Raw genomic sequence first — 18,236 nt, forward strand, 5'->3', positions numbered from 1 at the left:
AAGAGATAGATAAAAATAATTATTTCATTGAATTATCTGTTCAATGAATTTTGAGGCAAGTTGTAAAAGCCATATAAATACCTAATGTGCATGCATAGTAAGAATGTCCAAATAGTCTTAGTGTCATACCTGATGTTCCTCATCCCACCACCAGGGGTTCAAACACACTTTTGGAGGAACTTCCCGGATAGAGTTTTGGTTTGTTCTAGTCCCGTTTAAAATATTCAAATATAAGTTTTCATGAAGCGTTTTTAGCCAAAGGCTGCATGGATTTATGGATGTAGGATTGACATGTAGGAGCTCTGGATGTTCACTTTCAGAATTATAGCTATAATTATCAGTTAATAGCATGCTCCACTAGTTTAGCATATTCATCCTTCTAACAAAGGTCTAAACTTGCTGAGTTCATTCATCAGTTAACTTTAGTGCATCAGTCGCTTTACTATCCTTCCTAAATGCTCAGGGAAGAAAGCATTCTCTCTTCTACTGAGCTTCCACCACTCTATTGATGCAGCTCCCTTTAATGTTTCTTATCCTCCCCCCTTCCTCTAATAAGCCATCCCCTCTCATCTTTCCACCTTGTAGATTCACTCCCTCCATCCCTGATCTGTGTTCCTGCACTTTAAGATTCAACCTCTGTCTTTCAATCCCCTGCTTCTCCCTTCTTTCTACCTTTGTTCTTCCTCCATCCTCCTCCTTCTTGATATTCTGCTCACAAAGCCGTCCGTTATTTCTTTCGCCTAATCTCTCTCTGTGTCCGCTGCGATCCCTCCTGCAGCCCCTCGTCTCTTTCTCCCTCTCCATCTATCTTTTTCACTCTGATCAGCAATCTGCACTGACCCCCCTCAGCCCCCTCTCACCTGGATGATGAGGCTGTAGTTGGCCTGGGAGAAAAGGGGTGGGTTATCATTGACGTCTGAGATGTCAATGTTGATTATGGCGCTGCTGGAGAGAGGGGGCACCCCGTTGTCCACGGCGACCACCTTCAGAGTGTACCCAGACATCTGGGGGAAACAGAGAGCAGGAGTTACTGTACATGAACAAAAGTGCTTTTCTAAGCAATAATGCAAATCACTAAACAAGCCTCCCTATTAAGTCGGCATGAGTCTGATTGGATTTTGCATTCACTGCAATTAGTTCCTCAATGGATTACATTGCATGAGAACAGCCAGGAAGTATCGGCTGCTCCACTTACTCTCTCTCTGTCCAGCTGGCGAGCGACTTTAAGCTCCCCGCGCAGCGGCTCCATGGTGAACGGGCTGCCTTGGTTGCCGTCCACAATGGAGTAGCGGATGTGATTGTGGGATGGTCCATCGGAATCCTCGGCCACCACCTTTCAGTCAAAGAGAATGCCACAGAGAATTGGTTAACATATACCCACCTATATATGCTATATATATATATATATTTTTTTTTTTTTTTTTTTTTGTCCTGACAGTACAATATAAGACAGATAATCTGTGAAACGATCATTCTCCTCCTCCTCCCTGAGCTGCTGTTGCCTTCTGAAGAAATGCACCGCTTCCAGTCAAAAACAATCAGTCAGAGCCAGGAGGAGGACCTTAGCGCTGTTAATAGTCCTCATGTGCTAGCTGCTAAAAGAGAAAAAAACTCACAGCTACAGGAATACCATTTATCCGCCGTGATCAGGCATGCTAACTAGCCTTAGCATTCATGATCGATTCTATCAGGAAATAGCTGAAGCATAGCAGAGAGTAAAGCGCCACCTACAGGGTGATTGACAGTGGTAAGACCCTCCTCCTGCCTCTGATTGGTTGTTTCTAGTTAGCATTGGGAGAATGCAGAGGAACTTAAGTTTCTTCACAGTTTATCTCTCATATCACACTGTCACCACAAACAGAGTTTTGACAAATGCGTAAATAAATATCTTTTTGTTCCATACTGGAGCTTTAATAAGGGGAAAATATTTCTTCTCTGATGTAAAAAATTTAGAGTTTTAAAATAACAAGACCTTATTTCATTATTAAAGTACTTTGAGATGACATTTGTCTTAAACTGACGTTGGCATCAGTAGTAATTAGTAGAAGTAGCATCAGTATTAACTTGTTCCTAAGACGGTTTATTTATGGCCGTAAAATACCAAAAATATGTTATTTTTTCTTTCACTTGAGTTATGCAGGATAAATGTCGCATCATATCATATATGGAAAACGTTGCAATATTATTTATCAAGCTGTCTCTCTATCAAGCTGCCATGATTTTTTCTCACATCAAAAATCATGGCATTTTAACATTTGAGAGCCGATGCAAAATTAATTTAGCTATGCAGCTTTACACACACACACACACACACCCCCCCACACACACACACACCCCCACACACGCGCACACACACACACACACACACACGCACACACACAACAACAAATTCCACAGCACTGAAAACCTCAATAAATGTCAAATACAAAAAAAGGATCCCTGGGGAAATTAGCACACAGAGGATTTACAGGTATGAGACAATGGCATGCATTAAAATCTAATTTTCTGACGGTTCATTTATATTCAGGTACCTTAGATGTACAGATAAAGGGCTGGGAGTGGGGATCATTTTCAAACAGAGGGAAGACAGAAATCAATAGGGAGTTAAAATGAGATGGGCTAAAGGTTACAAATACCTCGAGTTGAATAGGAGGCCTAATGAGTCACATGCGTTCAGTCTCCGGCTTTAGTATGTGTGTCAGATATTGAACCAGAACGTGGCGTTGCAGTGAGCATGAAGAGCAGCGGTCCTAATTTAGCTGCTCCACCAGATGGTGGTTTGCCACAGGTGCAGATATGTGATAGTGCATTCAGCGAATAATGGACAGAGAGGAGACAGGCCGTGAGCGAGGAAATGAACCACAGAGGGAGAAGGTGGATGAACTGACACATCTGGCTGGAGGGAAATCAGGAGTGATGAAATATGTCAAACCCTTCACATGGTTTTGGAGTGATTATGGGTAATCACAGCAAAAAAAAAAAAAAAAACTCATCTGCTCTGTACAAGCTAAGCATAACTCAGAGAGAACGTGTATCCTTTCTAGTGCTGTCAGCCGATTAAGGAATTTAATCAATTAATCACACTCTGCTGCTATGATTAATCACAATTAATCACTATGCCTAACTTTATTAGCATGAAATTTAAATATGGGAAACTTACTCTATTACACATGCATAGAGATATAGCAAACTTATTCAGGGGACAATTGACAGATAAGGTTATATTTTATTTTCCAGTTCTTGAATGCACCACCCCTTTCTGATGCGGCCCTGGGCAAATGCCCATATCAAAAGACTTTATGCATATTTTCAAAAAAGAAATGTCTGCATGCTTGGTTTCATTGTCTCAAACCAAGCATGTCTGGAGATTCTCAGCTTTTCAGGTTTTTATATGCAGGAAGGTTAAAATGATGTCATGTATTTTTAAACATTAATTTATTAAAGTCGCTCTTCTGTTCATTTTCTATGGAATTTGTGCAATGAGGCAACAGTTGATTGTCCTCATCCAGCAGAGTGAACGTCGTAATTCAAGAATGTGAAACTTGAAGCTCGTACATGAAGACATGAACACGAGGGCTAGAGACCAAACACAAGAAAGTCAAAAAAATTGTAACTCATGTTGCTGTCAGTTGTCACAGAAAACCTTCTCCTTTCGGTCCCTATGTGTCGAGTCCATAACACACTGCTGTGAATAAGTCAACCCTCTTTTGGAGAGAAGCTTTTAGGTCTAAATAGGTAGTTTCACTAATCTACATTATGTAATATCAGCGTGTTAAAATCTTCAGATTAACTGCATTCGTTAACGTTGACACAGCTAGTCCTTACCGTTAATACGGCCTTCCCGAGCTCGGCATCCTCGCTGATGACTGTAGTGTAGACATCCTGGCTGAAGATGGGCTTGTTGTCGTTAACATCGGTAAGGTTGATGTTCACAGTAGCGATGTCGCTGAGTGGAGGAGAGCCCCCATCTGTGGCCTCCACGGTGATATAATATTCATGAGACGCCTCATAGTCCAACGCATCGATCACAAATACATCGCCTGCAAGGCAAGAGGAAGTGGAGTTTAAATAACAAAATAAAAGTCTACAAATGAAGAATTTTTAAAATCCATAGCTAGAAAGCACTACAATCAAAATAACATTTGGGAAGTCATATGGATCAAAAAAAAAAAACAGTATATGTAATAAAATTTCAAATGATGAAAAACAAAAATCAAGTGGAAAACTTCAGATTACATAAAAGTAAAACCAGGTTGGTTACGTACCAGTGCGGGGATCCACACTGAATCTGCCATGTTCATTCCCGCTTATGATGCTGTAGGAAATCTCCCCGTTAGCGTCGGCGTCGCGGCTAGCCGCCTGCACTCGGACCACCTGGGTGCCCACTGCCACGTCCTCGGACAGGTTGGCCGTGTACTCCCGGTGCTCGAACACCGGCGGGTTGTCGTTGATGTCCAGCACCGAGACCACCACCTCGCACAGCGAGGAGTGACGTGGAGAGCCCCGGTCGCTGGCACGGGCCTTCAGTTCATACACCGACTGCACCTCGCGGTCCAGGGGGCGCTCCAGGGTGATCACGCCGCTTTGCTCGTCAATGGAGAAGAATCCATCAGCAGAGTCAGCCAGGGAGTAGACGATATCACCGTTAAGACCTAGAATAACCAAAAAAAACCCAGAATTGTCCATGACACTTCAACAATCACTCTTTTAATTCATCAAATGACAAAGTTCAGTTTGCAATTAGTTTGAGAGTCTGGTTGTACATAATTATTACTTCCCCCTGGTGCCATTTAACCCAAGTAACTGGCACATCAGTTTTTCTTAGCGAGCATTAAAGACTTGGATACAATTTCATGATTCGTCACATTATAAATACATACATAAATGTATATTATTGCAATTTTCATATATTTTTCAAATAAAAACCATAAAGTATGACAAGTAGAAATACAATTTTCTACATTTGCAGCTGTAATTTCAAGTCTTTTGCCTAAACATGCCTGGTAAAAACCAGCCTCTTGTTCTAAGCTTTGCTTCGTGCAGAGGGTCTGAACCTTCAGCTGCTGAGAAGAGATTCAACAAATGCAGACTCTGTTGAAAGTTTTATATGATTGGATCTGATTTCACCCAACTGCTGTCACTCTGACATGACATATGTGATGTGATGCACCAGCTCGGTGCATCACAGAATTTTACTGGAAATTGCATATGTTGTTAACAACCATTCCTCACCAAAAAGAGAGTAGAGCCCAGTCAAACAACATCTTGACAAACAAATGAATGTCCTAAGAATTCCTCTTGCTCCGACTTTAACTGCTCAGTGTTTAGAAGCGTGGCCGACACGAACTGAATGTCTTCATTCACTTCCTCCGCTGCCATTATCAAACTACAACTACAGAAGTTGCATAATCATTCACAACTCCTCCTGTTTGCTGACTGGCCCAGTTGAAAATCATCGTAAGAAATCAAGATCTGTGGAAGAAATCCCAGATGGAGCACTGAAGAGAGATTAGAATTGCAGAGGAAGGAAATGGACAGGCTAACTTCACACATCTGTAGACAGAAATTTGTGTTCAGTCAGGTTAGATAAAGATTATCTGTGTTTTTTTTTTGTTTGTTTTTTTTTGTTTTTTTTTTTGTTCTAGCATGTATTTTTTGCCATACATTTTTTTGGGGGGATTGTTTCTTTACCTTCACAGATTGCTGGTCTGTCACATCAAATCCCATATAAAATACATTCCACCATGTGGTTGTAAATTGCCAAAATGTGCAACGTTCAAACAGTATGAATATTTTGCTATAATACTGTAAATGATCCATGGTTCACTGTGAGCGCTGGTGCTAACCGCCTGATCTGCCACGTCCTCATAACTCATGTCCTCCCACAAGTGTGATGTACCCAGAAACAAGACAGAGACTGATCACGATAATAATCATAATGCTTTCCTGCAGGTGGTCCCCATTTGGAATCCGCTATTATAGTCCCATTTATCAGGTGAGTGCCCTCCATCCTGTCTAGATCTCATTATCACGCTGGAGAGATGACCGTAGGGAACCCTGCTTATATAGATCCTTATCACTTTCATCCGGTCGGAACGTTTAGAAGACGATTACTTGATGATGCTTAGGAGAATTGTTTAGAGTTATATCTGTCTATATTGTCTTATATGGTTACTTGTAATGACGCTCGTCTTGGTCCCTTGGCAGAAATGCTGAAAATTAAACTGAGCTGGAAACATTTGGTTAATTAAGCTGTTACTTTATGCGCAGGAAATGAAAAGGCTGCTGTCCCTTCAGTTTTAATGAATTAAGAATAAAATAGTTTATTATATGAAATCTTATTGATGTAGAGCTGGGTTTGTTCTCTAAGGGTGTTTTAACACCGGACAGCTCAGTAGACTCGATTCGATTCAGTCTCACTGTTGCAACATTTATTCCATTTTCAGCCGATGTGGTTCTCTTCCACACTGCACTGTCAAATGAACCAAACACTTCGAGCAAGCTATTCCCCCCTTCACCTGTGGGGGCGCTGCACCAAGAACTGCTGAAGGAAACGACACAAAAACCTCTGAAGACATAAGGTCAGATTTTAGCAGTTTTAGGATTTTTTTTCTGTCTTTGGTAAAATACCATAAGCTATTTCTCCTGCAGCATCAGACTCACATGTTTATTTTGGTTCTATTTACCCAGAATGCCCGGCGCTATGGTTCTCTCCCTGCTACTGGAGTGGTCTCTGGTCTCTGCATAGCATAACATTCTGGGAGATGTAGGCAGATTAAAAGCTATAACTGTTCAAGCTTTCAAGCTGAGCTAAACAAGGTGAGAGGGATTAACTAACTCACTCTTTGGTTACCTAGCAACAATTTGTTGAGTAACTCGCCAAGCTGCAGTTTCAGGTTTTGCCGTCATGCCTCATAACTTCTTAAAAAACAGTGGATAAAACAGGACAGATATATAAACAAACAAACAAAAAAAAATGACATTGATATGAAACGCTTATATCATGATACATTTTTCAGCCATATTGTCCAGCCCCAACCACAATTCATTCGTTTTAGGCAGGGCCAGCTCTTTGAAGACATCTTAAAGTTTGACTGCAGTGAGCTTCTGAAGATCTCTGACAAAGCAACAAAGAGGAATGAAGCACAAAACGTTCAAATTCCTCCAAAACGGTGAAACTTTAGAAGCGGAATGAGCGAGCAGAGCAGCGCCGGGGGCCAAGAGATACACTCAAACCCAGGTGGTGAGATAAAGGACAAAGCAGAATCAGAGGGGGAATTTAGAAGTTTATCACGGATCAAGGGCACCAGTCTGCCTCTGTGTCTCTGTCTGGTTCATAATCATTCTGCACTGATAAGTGCTGCCTCTCAGAGATTGTAACGGGAGGCTGAACTGGGGGAGCAAACTATGTGGGCGAGGAACCGACATCATAGAGAGATCACAGAGGCTGTGGCACACAGCGAGCAGCGCCAAGAATGAATCCACTCTAAAATATGCAGAAAGTATGGAGGATAATGCAATATTTTCCTCTGAGGAGGAGGGTTACATTAGATTTTAAATTTTGATGCTTGGCTGGAAAGACAACTGATTGAAGGCTGTGGTAACTGGGTCAAACCTACTGACTTTGTTTGGCTCTCTGAAAGTGGATCTGAGCCAAATATGCAATGCTTCATGCTCGCAGCTAAATAAGAAACACTACAGACACAAACAAAAAAACAAAACCATTACTTTAAATATACACACATCTACGAGCTGCTGAAATCCATCTACGCCTGCACAGAGTAACTAATAATTACTGCTGCTGGCTAACCGTTGGGGTACGTCGCTCTCGCCACCCTTCCGAAAACTGCTCTCGCCCTTGATACGTAAAATCCAAAACACATTTCTGCAAGCCAAGCCTGCACAACGAGAAGTCTTAATGCCAGCTTTGTGTACACCATTTATCATTTGTCTCTAAGGGGCCCCATTTGAGGCATGTTATTCACTCTGTCAGCAGCGCCGCTCCCTCCACCCCAAAAAAACGCTGGGGAAAGAAAATAGAACGAGGCAGACAGAGTTGATTCTCTGTCAGTCAACAATCTGAAACGGTCCTTGGTGCTCAGGTGTCCTGCTTCAGTAAACTCCGAAAGCAATCTGGAATGGCAGGTCCACCAGTCTCCAAGAAAGAAAATCTCAAAGTAATTCCAACGGCTGTTAAATTGGAAGGTTTTAAGCTCTCGGAGCCATCCATGTGTGAGCCTCTTAGTGATTGGCAATGTTTGCTGAAAGGAGGAGACGGTCGAGATAAATATGTGGCCCCCATGGTGATGCGCTAGGTAAATGGAAAATTGCAATCCTCCCTTTTGAGAATTTAGCCTGAAGAGAGAGAAATTTCATTAGAGTGTAATGGAGCTTTTAATTTCAGGGGTTGATCATTCATAAAATTTCACATTTGTTATCCTTCCCCCCGTGCCATTTAGCCTAATGCAGCTCTACAGCAAAAAAAAAAAAAAAAAAAAAAAAAGATAATAGGAGCCCAGTGAGTCAGCAGTGAGTCCAAATGAACGCATAAACGCCTTAATGGTACAGAACGATTTTCAGAGTACATTCACCTCAGGTTAGTGTTTCTTTGTGAACTGTATTAATACACAGGGTGGCTGCTAATTTGCTGCATTTGTGACTTTATTTCCTGCCAGTTAACTTTTATGGCCACAGCAGGAAACAAAGTCGGTGTACACAGGTTTATCTGGCAATTTCAGGCTCCAACAATTAGCTTGGAGGCATATTGAACTGTGGACTTTATGACAGATGCACCAGGTTTTCTAAATACAACTTTAAGGCCAGTCATTGTGAAGCAGCAGGACTTGTTTGTTTTGAACTGTTTCCATTTCGTTCCTTTAAATTTTTTTGTTCCATTTAATTCACTCTTATGAAATATGACAGGTTATTACTGAATCCAAAACTAGGGATTCACTGATCCACTTTTTTCTCTTTCAATATGATACAGATATTTGAGGTTTAGTATCAGCTGATCCAATTAGATACAGAAAACAGTGTTGACTTGACTTCCTCTTTTTTAGGCACAGATGTAAATGTACTGAACTTTTGGCTCTAGGATGAGGTGTTTTGTTTTTTTGTTTTTTTTGGTAAGCTGTATGTTGCCTTCAATGAAAACTGTTACAACTTTGTTCCCATTCCTACTAATTTGGATGGATGGATCAAAAACTCTGGAATGGGTTGAATCAAATATTTTTCCAGACTCACCCACACCTGGAAAATACTCCAGCTAAATTCAATAAAATTTCCAGACTGTATAGGAACACTTAAGTCATCTAGTTATTAGCTTTAGGTATTGATTGTGAATCATTTCTCGACTCATGCCAGTTAGCCAGTTTTTTCCTTTTTCTTTCAGGCTTGGTTAAGGCTGAAGTCCTCTTAAATCTTTTAAAAATGTGAGCTGCATGTGCTGATCCTGGTCTCCTTCACAGATCGATGGAGATGGAGGAAGAAAATAGGGTCCTCCTAACCGTGACAAGTTTTCATTCTTACTTAAGAACCTTTTCACATGGTTTTCCGTTTAAAACAAGTCAGCCGTGAAAATGGGGGGAAAAAAACATACAACTGACAATTTTCAACTGATTCATAAAACTAAAGTATATCGTCTCATTTCTGTGTCTGTTGACCAGCGGCATCAATCTGAGAAAATGAGAAGGCTTGTTTTGTCTTCTGGGAAACCATGGCCATAATCACCATGCGTTGCATCATAAATTTGACCTGTTGCGTGAGAATGTAAACCTCTATGCTATAGCAGGAAAGTAGATTCTAAAGTCAGGCCTAACTAGTCAAACTGTTCATTTGCAATCACATTTTGAAAAGGGAAGCAAAAGCAAAGCAGAGGAGCTTAAACTCACACCCAGTGGAACATGATGGATTCAGTTTCTATTTGAAGCACAAAGAGGAATAAAGCTGACCTGCATCGACGTCATTAGCCAGCAGTCTTCCAACCAGTGTGCCGGTCTCTGTGTTTTCGAACACCGTGATGGAGTATGACTCGGATGAGAACTGCGGCGGGTTGTCGTTGACGTCCTCCACGGCGATGCGGATTTCGGCTTCACAGTATCGCCCTCCTCCGTCCACTGCTCTCATTCTGAACCTGTGCTCATCTTGCTCCTCTCTGTCAAGTGGCTGCAAGGTCTTCAACTCTCCTAGAGGTCAGAAATGCACACAAGCAGGTCATATTTGAGTTTGAAACCAGGGGTGGGCAATTTATGATTTATCATGATAAACTTCTTTTCATGATGAGAATTAAGTAAATTTTAGTCAACATGCCAGGGATAACCCTCATCCTATTAGTAGTCTTTACATGCTGGTCACTCTATATGCTAGTGACAACCCTCATGCTAATCTTAACCTTAAAATAACCATTTTACCTAATTTCAGATATATTAGCCATATTTAGCATATTAAATGGAGTAGGTTAATTTAAGTCCACATATGCTACTGACAGCATTTAAGCTAACCATAGAATTTTAGTTAATTTAAGTTTATTACTAATGTTTGCATACTGAGTAGAGTATGTCACAAGAAGTCATCATGCTAGTGATACCCTACATTCTACTGACTACACTTCAGCTAACCTTAGCATTTTAGCTAATTTTAGCTTATAAAAAGTAAGTCACATTTAGACAACATGCTAGTAATTCCCCACATGGCTACTGGCTACATTTAACCTAACTATGGCATTGTTTCTAATTTTCAGGATCAGATCACCTGATTAGGCTCTGACTGAAACACAATTTGACAGTTTTCTTCAGAAATATTTTTCTTACTATTTTCTCCACGGTTTGTTCTACTTTCAGTACATTTGAAAATATGATTAAATGCACATACAGTGCACAGTTTAGTGATGCAAATCATACTTTTTATGTGACTGGTGTCCTAAAGAAGCGTAGTACAAATGATAATGCTTTTCTAAAGCAGTAATTGTGTTTGTGGGGCTGTGATTGCTGTGCCATGCAGTCACAGGCATACAATTACCTAAAAAGAGAGACGTAATAACTAGTTCTTATTGTAACAATAGCGTCACAAAATATCGTGATAAAACTCCAAGTTAATATCGCCCACCTCTATTTGAAACTAATATACAAGTTGAATATTGAGCTTTTTAGCAAATGCAAAACTTGTTATCCACTCCTCAGCAGGCCAAGACAAAGCTTTCAAAAACTAATGGCTTTCAGGAGATAAGAGAGCAAAACTAAATAAGTCACTGAAGTGCATGAGGTAGTAGAGAAAGACAGGGCAGGGAGGGGAGGGGGGTAAACATCAGAATTGGCAGCAGAGAGCAGCCTGGAAGTGTCTTGGGAAGCAGAGCAGCCAGCATTACCACAACCAGGGTGGAAAACTCCATAGCCTCTTAGCGATCATAATCAGCAATTCTCCTACTTGTCTGAGTTGTGAAAAAAAAGAAAAGAAATCCTTCTCCACAGCAGCAGCACTGAGTCCTGCCAGAAGACAGCTGGATGGCGTTTTCCTCTCATTCTGTCTGCGCGACAGCAGATGTGAGGAAAAGCTGCTCAAATCTACTGGCTTAGTTCGTTATGCTTCCCCTTCCCTTTACTCCGCACAAAATCTAAAATCACAGGTTCCTTTTGATTAACTGCTATTCTTTCTGGGGTTTTCTTATTTCTTCAGTTTGCTTTTCCACCCTAACCAGCCAGATGGAATGTCTAATTTATCGTAGTTCCCAGAGGAAATAATTTGCAAGAAGTAAGGCAGACATTAATTCAATCTAAGTGTGCTTCGCCTGCGTTTTGGTGCCGCTGAAAGCCTCAAAGAAGCACAGCAGGGAAATGTTCTGGGCTTTTTAAAAAATGTATAAATAAAAAGTAAATAAAAATCGGGTAAAACTTCCCACCTCTTCTGGGGCTGACACTATCAGAGACGCACACTCACAAAAACAAAAGACTTTCCAAAAGAATGACAATTCTCACGTGGAGCGTCTACCTGCTGAGCTGCTTAAGGCTGAATAATGACAGACTTTAACACGGGTGTCTGAAAAACTGATCCCCGACAACCCAAAAACCTCCACAAGAGGGAGAAAATCCCAAGAAAAACCCAAAATTAAATGTACATAAAAATAATTGTAAACTAGAAGGATGTTTTTCTTTATTGCAAATAAAACATTAAAATGTGTGTTTGTGTTCAGCCCTCTTTAGTCTAACACCACTAAACTGAATGCTGTGCAACCAGTTGTCTTTATAGATCACCAAATCCCTCAGTGGAATCCACCTGAAAGTAATTTCATCTCAGAGGAAACTGTTCTCTGATGGTCTCAACAATCTGATACAGGGATAGAGGTTCACACTCCAGCAGGATGATGATCGCAAACACACATCCAGAGAAACAGTGGAATGAAAAGCTTAATTAAATGCATAATGGTGTCTTAGAATGGCCCTGTCAAAGTCCAGACTTAAATCCAAAAGAGAATCTGTAGCAAGATGCTCCATTCGATCTGACTGAGTCTCAGTTATTCTGCAAAGAACAATGAGCAAAGCTTTGTTCTTTACCGCATAAAAAGAAGGGCAGAAGTAGTAAAGGCAGCAAAAGGTGGCAGTACAAGTATAGCATTTGAAAACCATGTAGACTTTCTCTTTACATTACAATGATGTGCTCTGCTGTGTTGGTACCACTGCCTCATAAAATCAGTAACATTTCTTAGTTGTAATGTAACTGTGAAGAAGAGATACATTCATTCTTTTTTCTTCTTCTTCGGTATTTGTCACTGCATGGATACACACCTGTGTCTGAGTCAATGATGAAATATTCCGCTCCCGCTCCCTGGAGCTCGTAAGAGATTTGGGCGTTTGAGCGGATGTCAGCGTCCGTGGCAGAGACCTGCAGGATGAGCCTGCCAGCTGGGGAGTCCTCTGGGACGCTCTCGCTGTAGACGGACTGGAGGACACAAAGAGGAAGAGACATGGAATATTAACGCGGGAAAGAAGCTCACATCGACAGCAAGTAACAAGCAACAACAAAGGGAAATCACTCTTTACCTTCTCACACACTGGGTGGTTATCATTGGCGTCCAACACCTTGACTTCCACGACAGCTTTGGCGGTGAAGATGCCGTCGCTGGCAGTGATGTTTAGGAGATAATTGTCTGTCACTTCTCTGTCCAATGGCTTCCTGACAGAGACCTTCCACTCATTCTGCAGGTGCTCAATGGCAAATTGGCCAAGTGGGTCCCCTCCTGTTATATGATATCACACATATCTCAGTGAAGCATGACCAACAACGTAGAAGGAAGTAGACTCACTTCTGATGGAAATATTTCTAAACTAACAAGAAACCCAGAAACAATTTGTTTCTTTGGCTTTTACTAGGTATAGTCTCAGTAGTAGAGGTAAGAAAAACTGTAGTTTTAGCTTCTGCAGTAGTGCTAAGACGGCTTCCATTGTATGGATGTATGGATGAGACATGAAGCTAATTTTTGTTGCCTGAATGATAGGCAATTATAAGTGTTTTTAGAGCAGGTCTTATGTAATTAGCAGGACAGTATCTTCTACCACCATGACTTTTACACCATCATTATTTTGAATAACTCTGTTCTATGTTCCATCTGAAAAACATTAAGGGGGAGGAAAAAACCCCACCTGTGATGAAGTAGTTCACTTGTTTGTTCATGTCTTCTGAATCCTCATCAGCGGTGCTGAGGATGGCGATCACCCCACTGGGCGGGGGGTCATCCTCGCTCACTGTGCCTTTATAGATTTCTGCGGTGAATCGAGGCGGATTGTCGTTCACGTCGGCCACAGTCACCTCCACACTGGTGCTGGTAACGTGCTGAACTGCATCGCCTTGGTCGGTGGCGAGAACAGAGATGACGTATTTTTCTGTTTTTTCACGGTCGAGCTCCTTTAAGGTGGTCACCCATCCTGTCTCACTGCTAACAGCGAACAACTCAAAGATCTCCTGTGAGGCCTGCGTTGGGTCCAGGCTGTAGACGACGTGGCCATTGGTTCCGGAGTCAAAGTCGGTGGCTTTAACTTGAATAACTTGGGTCCCACTTGGAAGGTTTTCAACGGTGATAGCCTCATAAGGGTCAGCCTCAAAGATTGGTTTGTTGTCGTTGACATCTTTCACTTGGATATTTACATTTACTGAAGCAACTATTTCATAAGTTTCATGCTTAGTTTGAGCGAGCAGAGTTAGTTGGTACCACTTGGCTGTCTCATGGTCCAGTCTTTTCTCAAGCTTCAAGGCTCCAGTATCTCTGTCAACAACAAACACTTCATCCTCATTGCTCTCTGGAGTGCTGCCTCTCACGAGGCTGTAAACGACTGGCTGTTCGCTCTCTGCCTGAATTATATCTATTTCTGTTCCAATAGGAAGATCCTCAGCAACAGTATGCCGATAATACGGTTCTGCAAACTTGGGAAGTGGCATCTCTGGTGAGACAATCCTGATGTAAACCTGGACAACTGAATGTCTGGGTGGATTCCCAGTGTCCTTTGCCTTTACAAAGAATGCGTAGAGCTCATCTTCAAGTCCAATCAGGCTTTCTTTGGTAACGATGACCCCAGAGGTTTTGTGAATTTCAAAGTTCTCCCCAACATTTCCAACATCTGCTTCAATGGAGTACTCTATGTCAGCGTTACTTCCCTCATCTGCGTCTGAAGCGGCAATTTTGAGCACAGTTGTTCCTCTTGGGGCATCTGATGCAATGGTGGCTTTGTACTCAGCTGCTCTGAACTGTGGAGAGTTGTCATTTGCATCTGTGACAATTACATTGACGACACAAAAGCCTACTTTTCCGCCGCCATCTTTCGCTATCAGAGATATGGGAATTACCTTCTCAACTGTGTTTTCACGATCAAGACTTTGAAGGGTGAAAATCTCTCCTTTTCCATTGATAGAAAACTTGTCTTTAGCTAACTCATTGACAATGTGGTATGTGATCTGGCCGTAGATCCCTTCATCGTCATCCGTTGCCTCTGCCTCTGCTACTAGGGTGCCAACAGGTGAGTTCTCAATGACCTCTACCATATACTCAGTCTGGGAAAAGGTGGGGTTGTGGAAGTTGGCCCCAATCACTGTCACCATAACAACAGCTGAGTTTCTAAATACACCATCTGACACTGCTACAGTAAGATTGTAAAAAGGCTGCATGTGTGGCCGGCGATGGTTTGAAATGACGATGGCACCAGTCTGCTTGTTGATAGCAAAGTTCTGCTCTTCATTTCCAGCTATAATCGAGAAAACCAGCTTTTTGACATCTGAGCTGTCAGCGTCGGAGGCTTGGACCTGGCTGACGAAGTGCCCGCGTGGGGCTAATTCACTGATGGTGGTTTGGTAAGCGTGTTGAGTAAAAACAGGAGCGTTGTCATTCAGGTCTGTAATGTCTACCGTCACAGTGATGTCACTTGTCAGAGCGGGGACGCCGCCGTCTATGGCCCGGACTCTCAACTTGTGTTGTTGGACTTCTTCGTGATCGAGAACTTGACTTGTGGAGATTATTCCAGACTCACGGTCAATACTAAAATAGTCTGAGCTCTTCCCTCTCTCCTCAACCAGCTGATAAAACACTTCCTTGTTGTTGCCGGTGTCAGAATCTCTAGCAACCACCTGCAATACTGATGTGCCAATAACAGCAGCCTCAGAAATATTGGCATAGTAAGAATTTGACAGGAACACTGGGGCGTTATCATTTACATCTTCCAGAATGATATCAACAAACACCTCAGAGTGAGCTCCGGTCAGAGAGTCCGTGGCCCTGATTTTTAGCTTATAAGCAGGATGTGTCTCAAAATCTAAAGGATGAATTACGTGAATGACCCCAGTGTTAAAATCAATCGAGAACTGCTTGAAAGGGTCTCCTTCAGAAATGGTGTACACGATGCGAGGCCCCTCTGAGTCATTGGCTTGCACATGGAGCACAGGGGAGTGCAGCTGAATGTTTTCAGGGATTTCAATGCTGTAAAAAGGCCTCTCAAACACAGGCATTGCTTTGTTCACCACTGTTACAGGCACTTCAACCTCAGCTGACAGAGGAGGTTTCCCATTATCCCTCGCCACAACAACCAGAACAAACTTTGTGTCGAGTGAATCTTTCTCAAACTTCTTTTTTAGCAGAATTTCACCAGATGGGTGGATGTCAAAGTGATCCTCAGGCTCTTTTAGAGAGTAATGGATGTCTGCATTTGGGCCTATATCTTTGTCCACTGCTGTGACCTGTCTAATGACATGACCTTTATCAGCGTCAAATTGCACCAGGGCATGATAGGGCAGGTTGACAAACATCGGCTTGTTGTCATTTACATCTTCCACGGTAACAGTAACTAAAATGTGAGCGGTTTCCTCTGATTTCTTCTCTTCGGTGACCTCAACGATGATGTCATAGGAGTACTGAGCTTCTCGATCAAAAGGAATCCCAGTGGTTGAGACGACTCCTGAGGTGCTGCTGACTTTAAACCTGTTGTCCGGGTTTAATATTCTATAAAACAAAGGCTCATTCACTTGGTTCCCAACAGCAGTGATAACTGCAAGCGTTTTCTTCTCAGAGGAGTTCTCTTGAATGTAGGCTTGGTATGAGTCCTGAGTGAACTTCCTCTTGTTCGCCTTGTTTTCCTTTACAGTGACCTTCACTGTAGCTGCGCTGGCAAATCTACCATCAGAAACTCTGACCTTTAACTCGTATCTGCTCCTGAGCTGTGTGACGTTCTGGATGGAGATGATGCCCGTGACTGGATCAATTTTAAACTTGTCACCTATGTTTCCCTCGGAGATGGAGAAAAGCAGTTTGGAGTTAGGCCCAGAGTCTAGGTCTGTGGCATTCACTTGGACTACCTCTACTCCTTTGTAGGTCGGCATGATGACGGCCACCTCGTACAGTTCTTGGCTGAAAAGGGGTGGACAGTCATTAACGTCAATTACTTCGATGGTCACATTGGCCGCCGTTTCTGCAAACAGGCGAGGCATTCCCAGATCATGAACCTGAACTGTGAAGCGGAAAATGCTTCTCTGTTCGTAGTCCAAAGCCGCTGTGCTTCTGATGGCTCCGGTGCTTGAGTCAATGGCAAAATAGTTATGAGCAAAAGGCTCAACAATTTGATAAATTAGTCTGGCATTCTGGTCACAGTCTGCATCAGAGGCATGGATGACAAAAGGGGTGTTTTCATGAGTCAGCACAATGCTGTTGGTGGAGGCCAGCTCACTGATTACTCCCTTGAATTCCCTCTGACTGAAGACCGGAGCATTGTCGTTTTCATCCTTCAGATGGACCAGAAGGGTGGTGTTAGTCCCAAGTCCGGCCATGTTGGTACCCTGGATGATGAGCTTGTACTCAGACATGGTCTCATAATCTAAAGGTTGCTGCGTTACGACCACTCCTGAGTTTGGGTTGATGTCAAACACGTTGTGGACGTTGCCTCCTCTAATCTGGTAGAAAACGGAAGACTGGCTGATGGCTGTGACCATGCTCACAAAGCTTCCTGGAGGGGCTAACTCACTGACCTCAGCAGAAAACTCCTTTTCAGTGAATCTGGGGGCTGCGTTGTCAGAGACTGTAACAGCGATGTTTACGGTGACAGTAGAGAATAATGGCGGTGCTCCATTATCAGAGGCTTTTACGACCAGTTCAAATGCTGATTTGCTGCTGCAATCAAGCTCTTTGCCCACTGTGATTGTCCCAAGAACAGGATCAATAGCAAAAGAGTTCCCAATGTTTCCTGCAACAGAAAGAAGAAATGAAACACTCAGCATGCTGTACCAGAAATTTACATAATTGTCAGTTATTTGGTTGATCAGCATTAATCCAGCAACAAGAGAGACAATTACATTTTGCACAGGGCTAGCTTTGCTTGAATAGTAGTGTTTCTTTCATTCTAAAAACCTGATTTATACAGTTTTTGTACTGTTTAAATCATGATTCAAGAGACAAAAATGTAGCAGCATTAAATCTCCAAGGGGGAATAGTTGCTCACAGCTCTGTCTGTCACAACAAGTAAACCATCTCAGCTATTTCAAACATGTATATCTGCAAACAAAAGACAACCACCAATATGCTTCTTGAAGATTAATGTAGGAGAAACACACACTCTGGAGAGTCTTTGTACAAAAACTTACAATTGCCTACTCTGTACACAGTGTTTCATTCATGATCAGGTCCAGTAGACTCCATGACTGATGACTCATGCATGTTTAATGAGCTGATTTCATTTGCTTTGTTTTACAAAGGAAGTTTTCTATTATCCAACATT

The 18,236-nt window shown here is 42.2% G+C and overlaps 1 protein-coding gene across 3 annotated transcripts in view; it reads right to left on the bottom strand.

Annotated features, from left to right (window-relative positions):
• The window catches only part of fat1a (FAT atypical cadherin 1a), a 101,896-nt gene that overhangs the window by 17,202 nt on the left and 66,458 nt on the right, over positions 1–18,236 (bottom strand). For all 3 annotated transcript variants that reach the window (XM_088008731.1, XM_088008729.1, XM_088008735.1), the window contains 8 exons: positions 13,632–17,705; positions 13,032–13,228; positions 12,777–12,930; positions 9,951–10,184; positions 4,266–4,652; positions 3,826–4,040; positions 1,196–1,333; positions 861–1,004 (listed from right to left, as the gene is read on the bottom strand). In XM_088008731.1, coding sequence (XP_087864857.1) covers positions 861–1,004; positions 1,196–1,333; positions 3,826–4,040; positions 4,266–4,652; positions 9,951–10,184; positions 12,777–12,930; positions 13,032–13,228; positions 13,632–17,705 — 5,543 coding nt within the window. The remainder of the gene's footprint in view (positions 1–860; positions 1,005–1,195; positions 1,334–3,825; positions 4,041–4,265; positions 4,653–9,950; positions 10,185–12,776; positions 12,931–13,031; positions 13,229–13,631; positions 17,706–18,236) is intronic.

Source organism: Poecilia mexicana, unplaced genomic scaffold (assembly GCF_051168715.1).
Source record: "Poecilia mexicana isolate PSO_F unplaced genomic scaffold, ASM5116871v1 scaffold_2, whole genome shotgun sequence".
In the NCBI taxonomy this organism is placed as follows: Eukaryota; Metazoa; Chordata; class Actinopteri; order Cyprinodontiformes; family Poeciliidae; genus Poecilia; species Poecilia mexicana.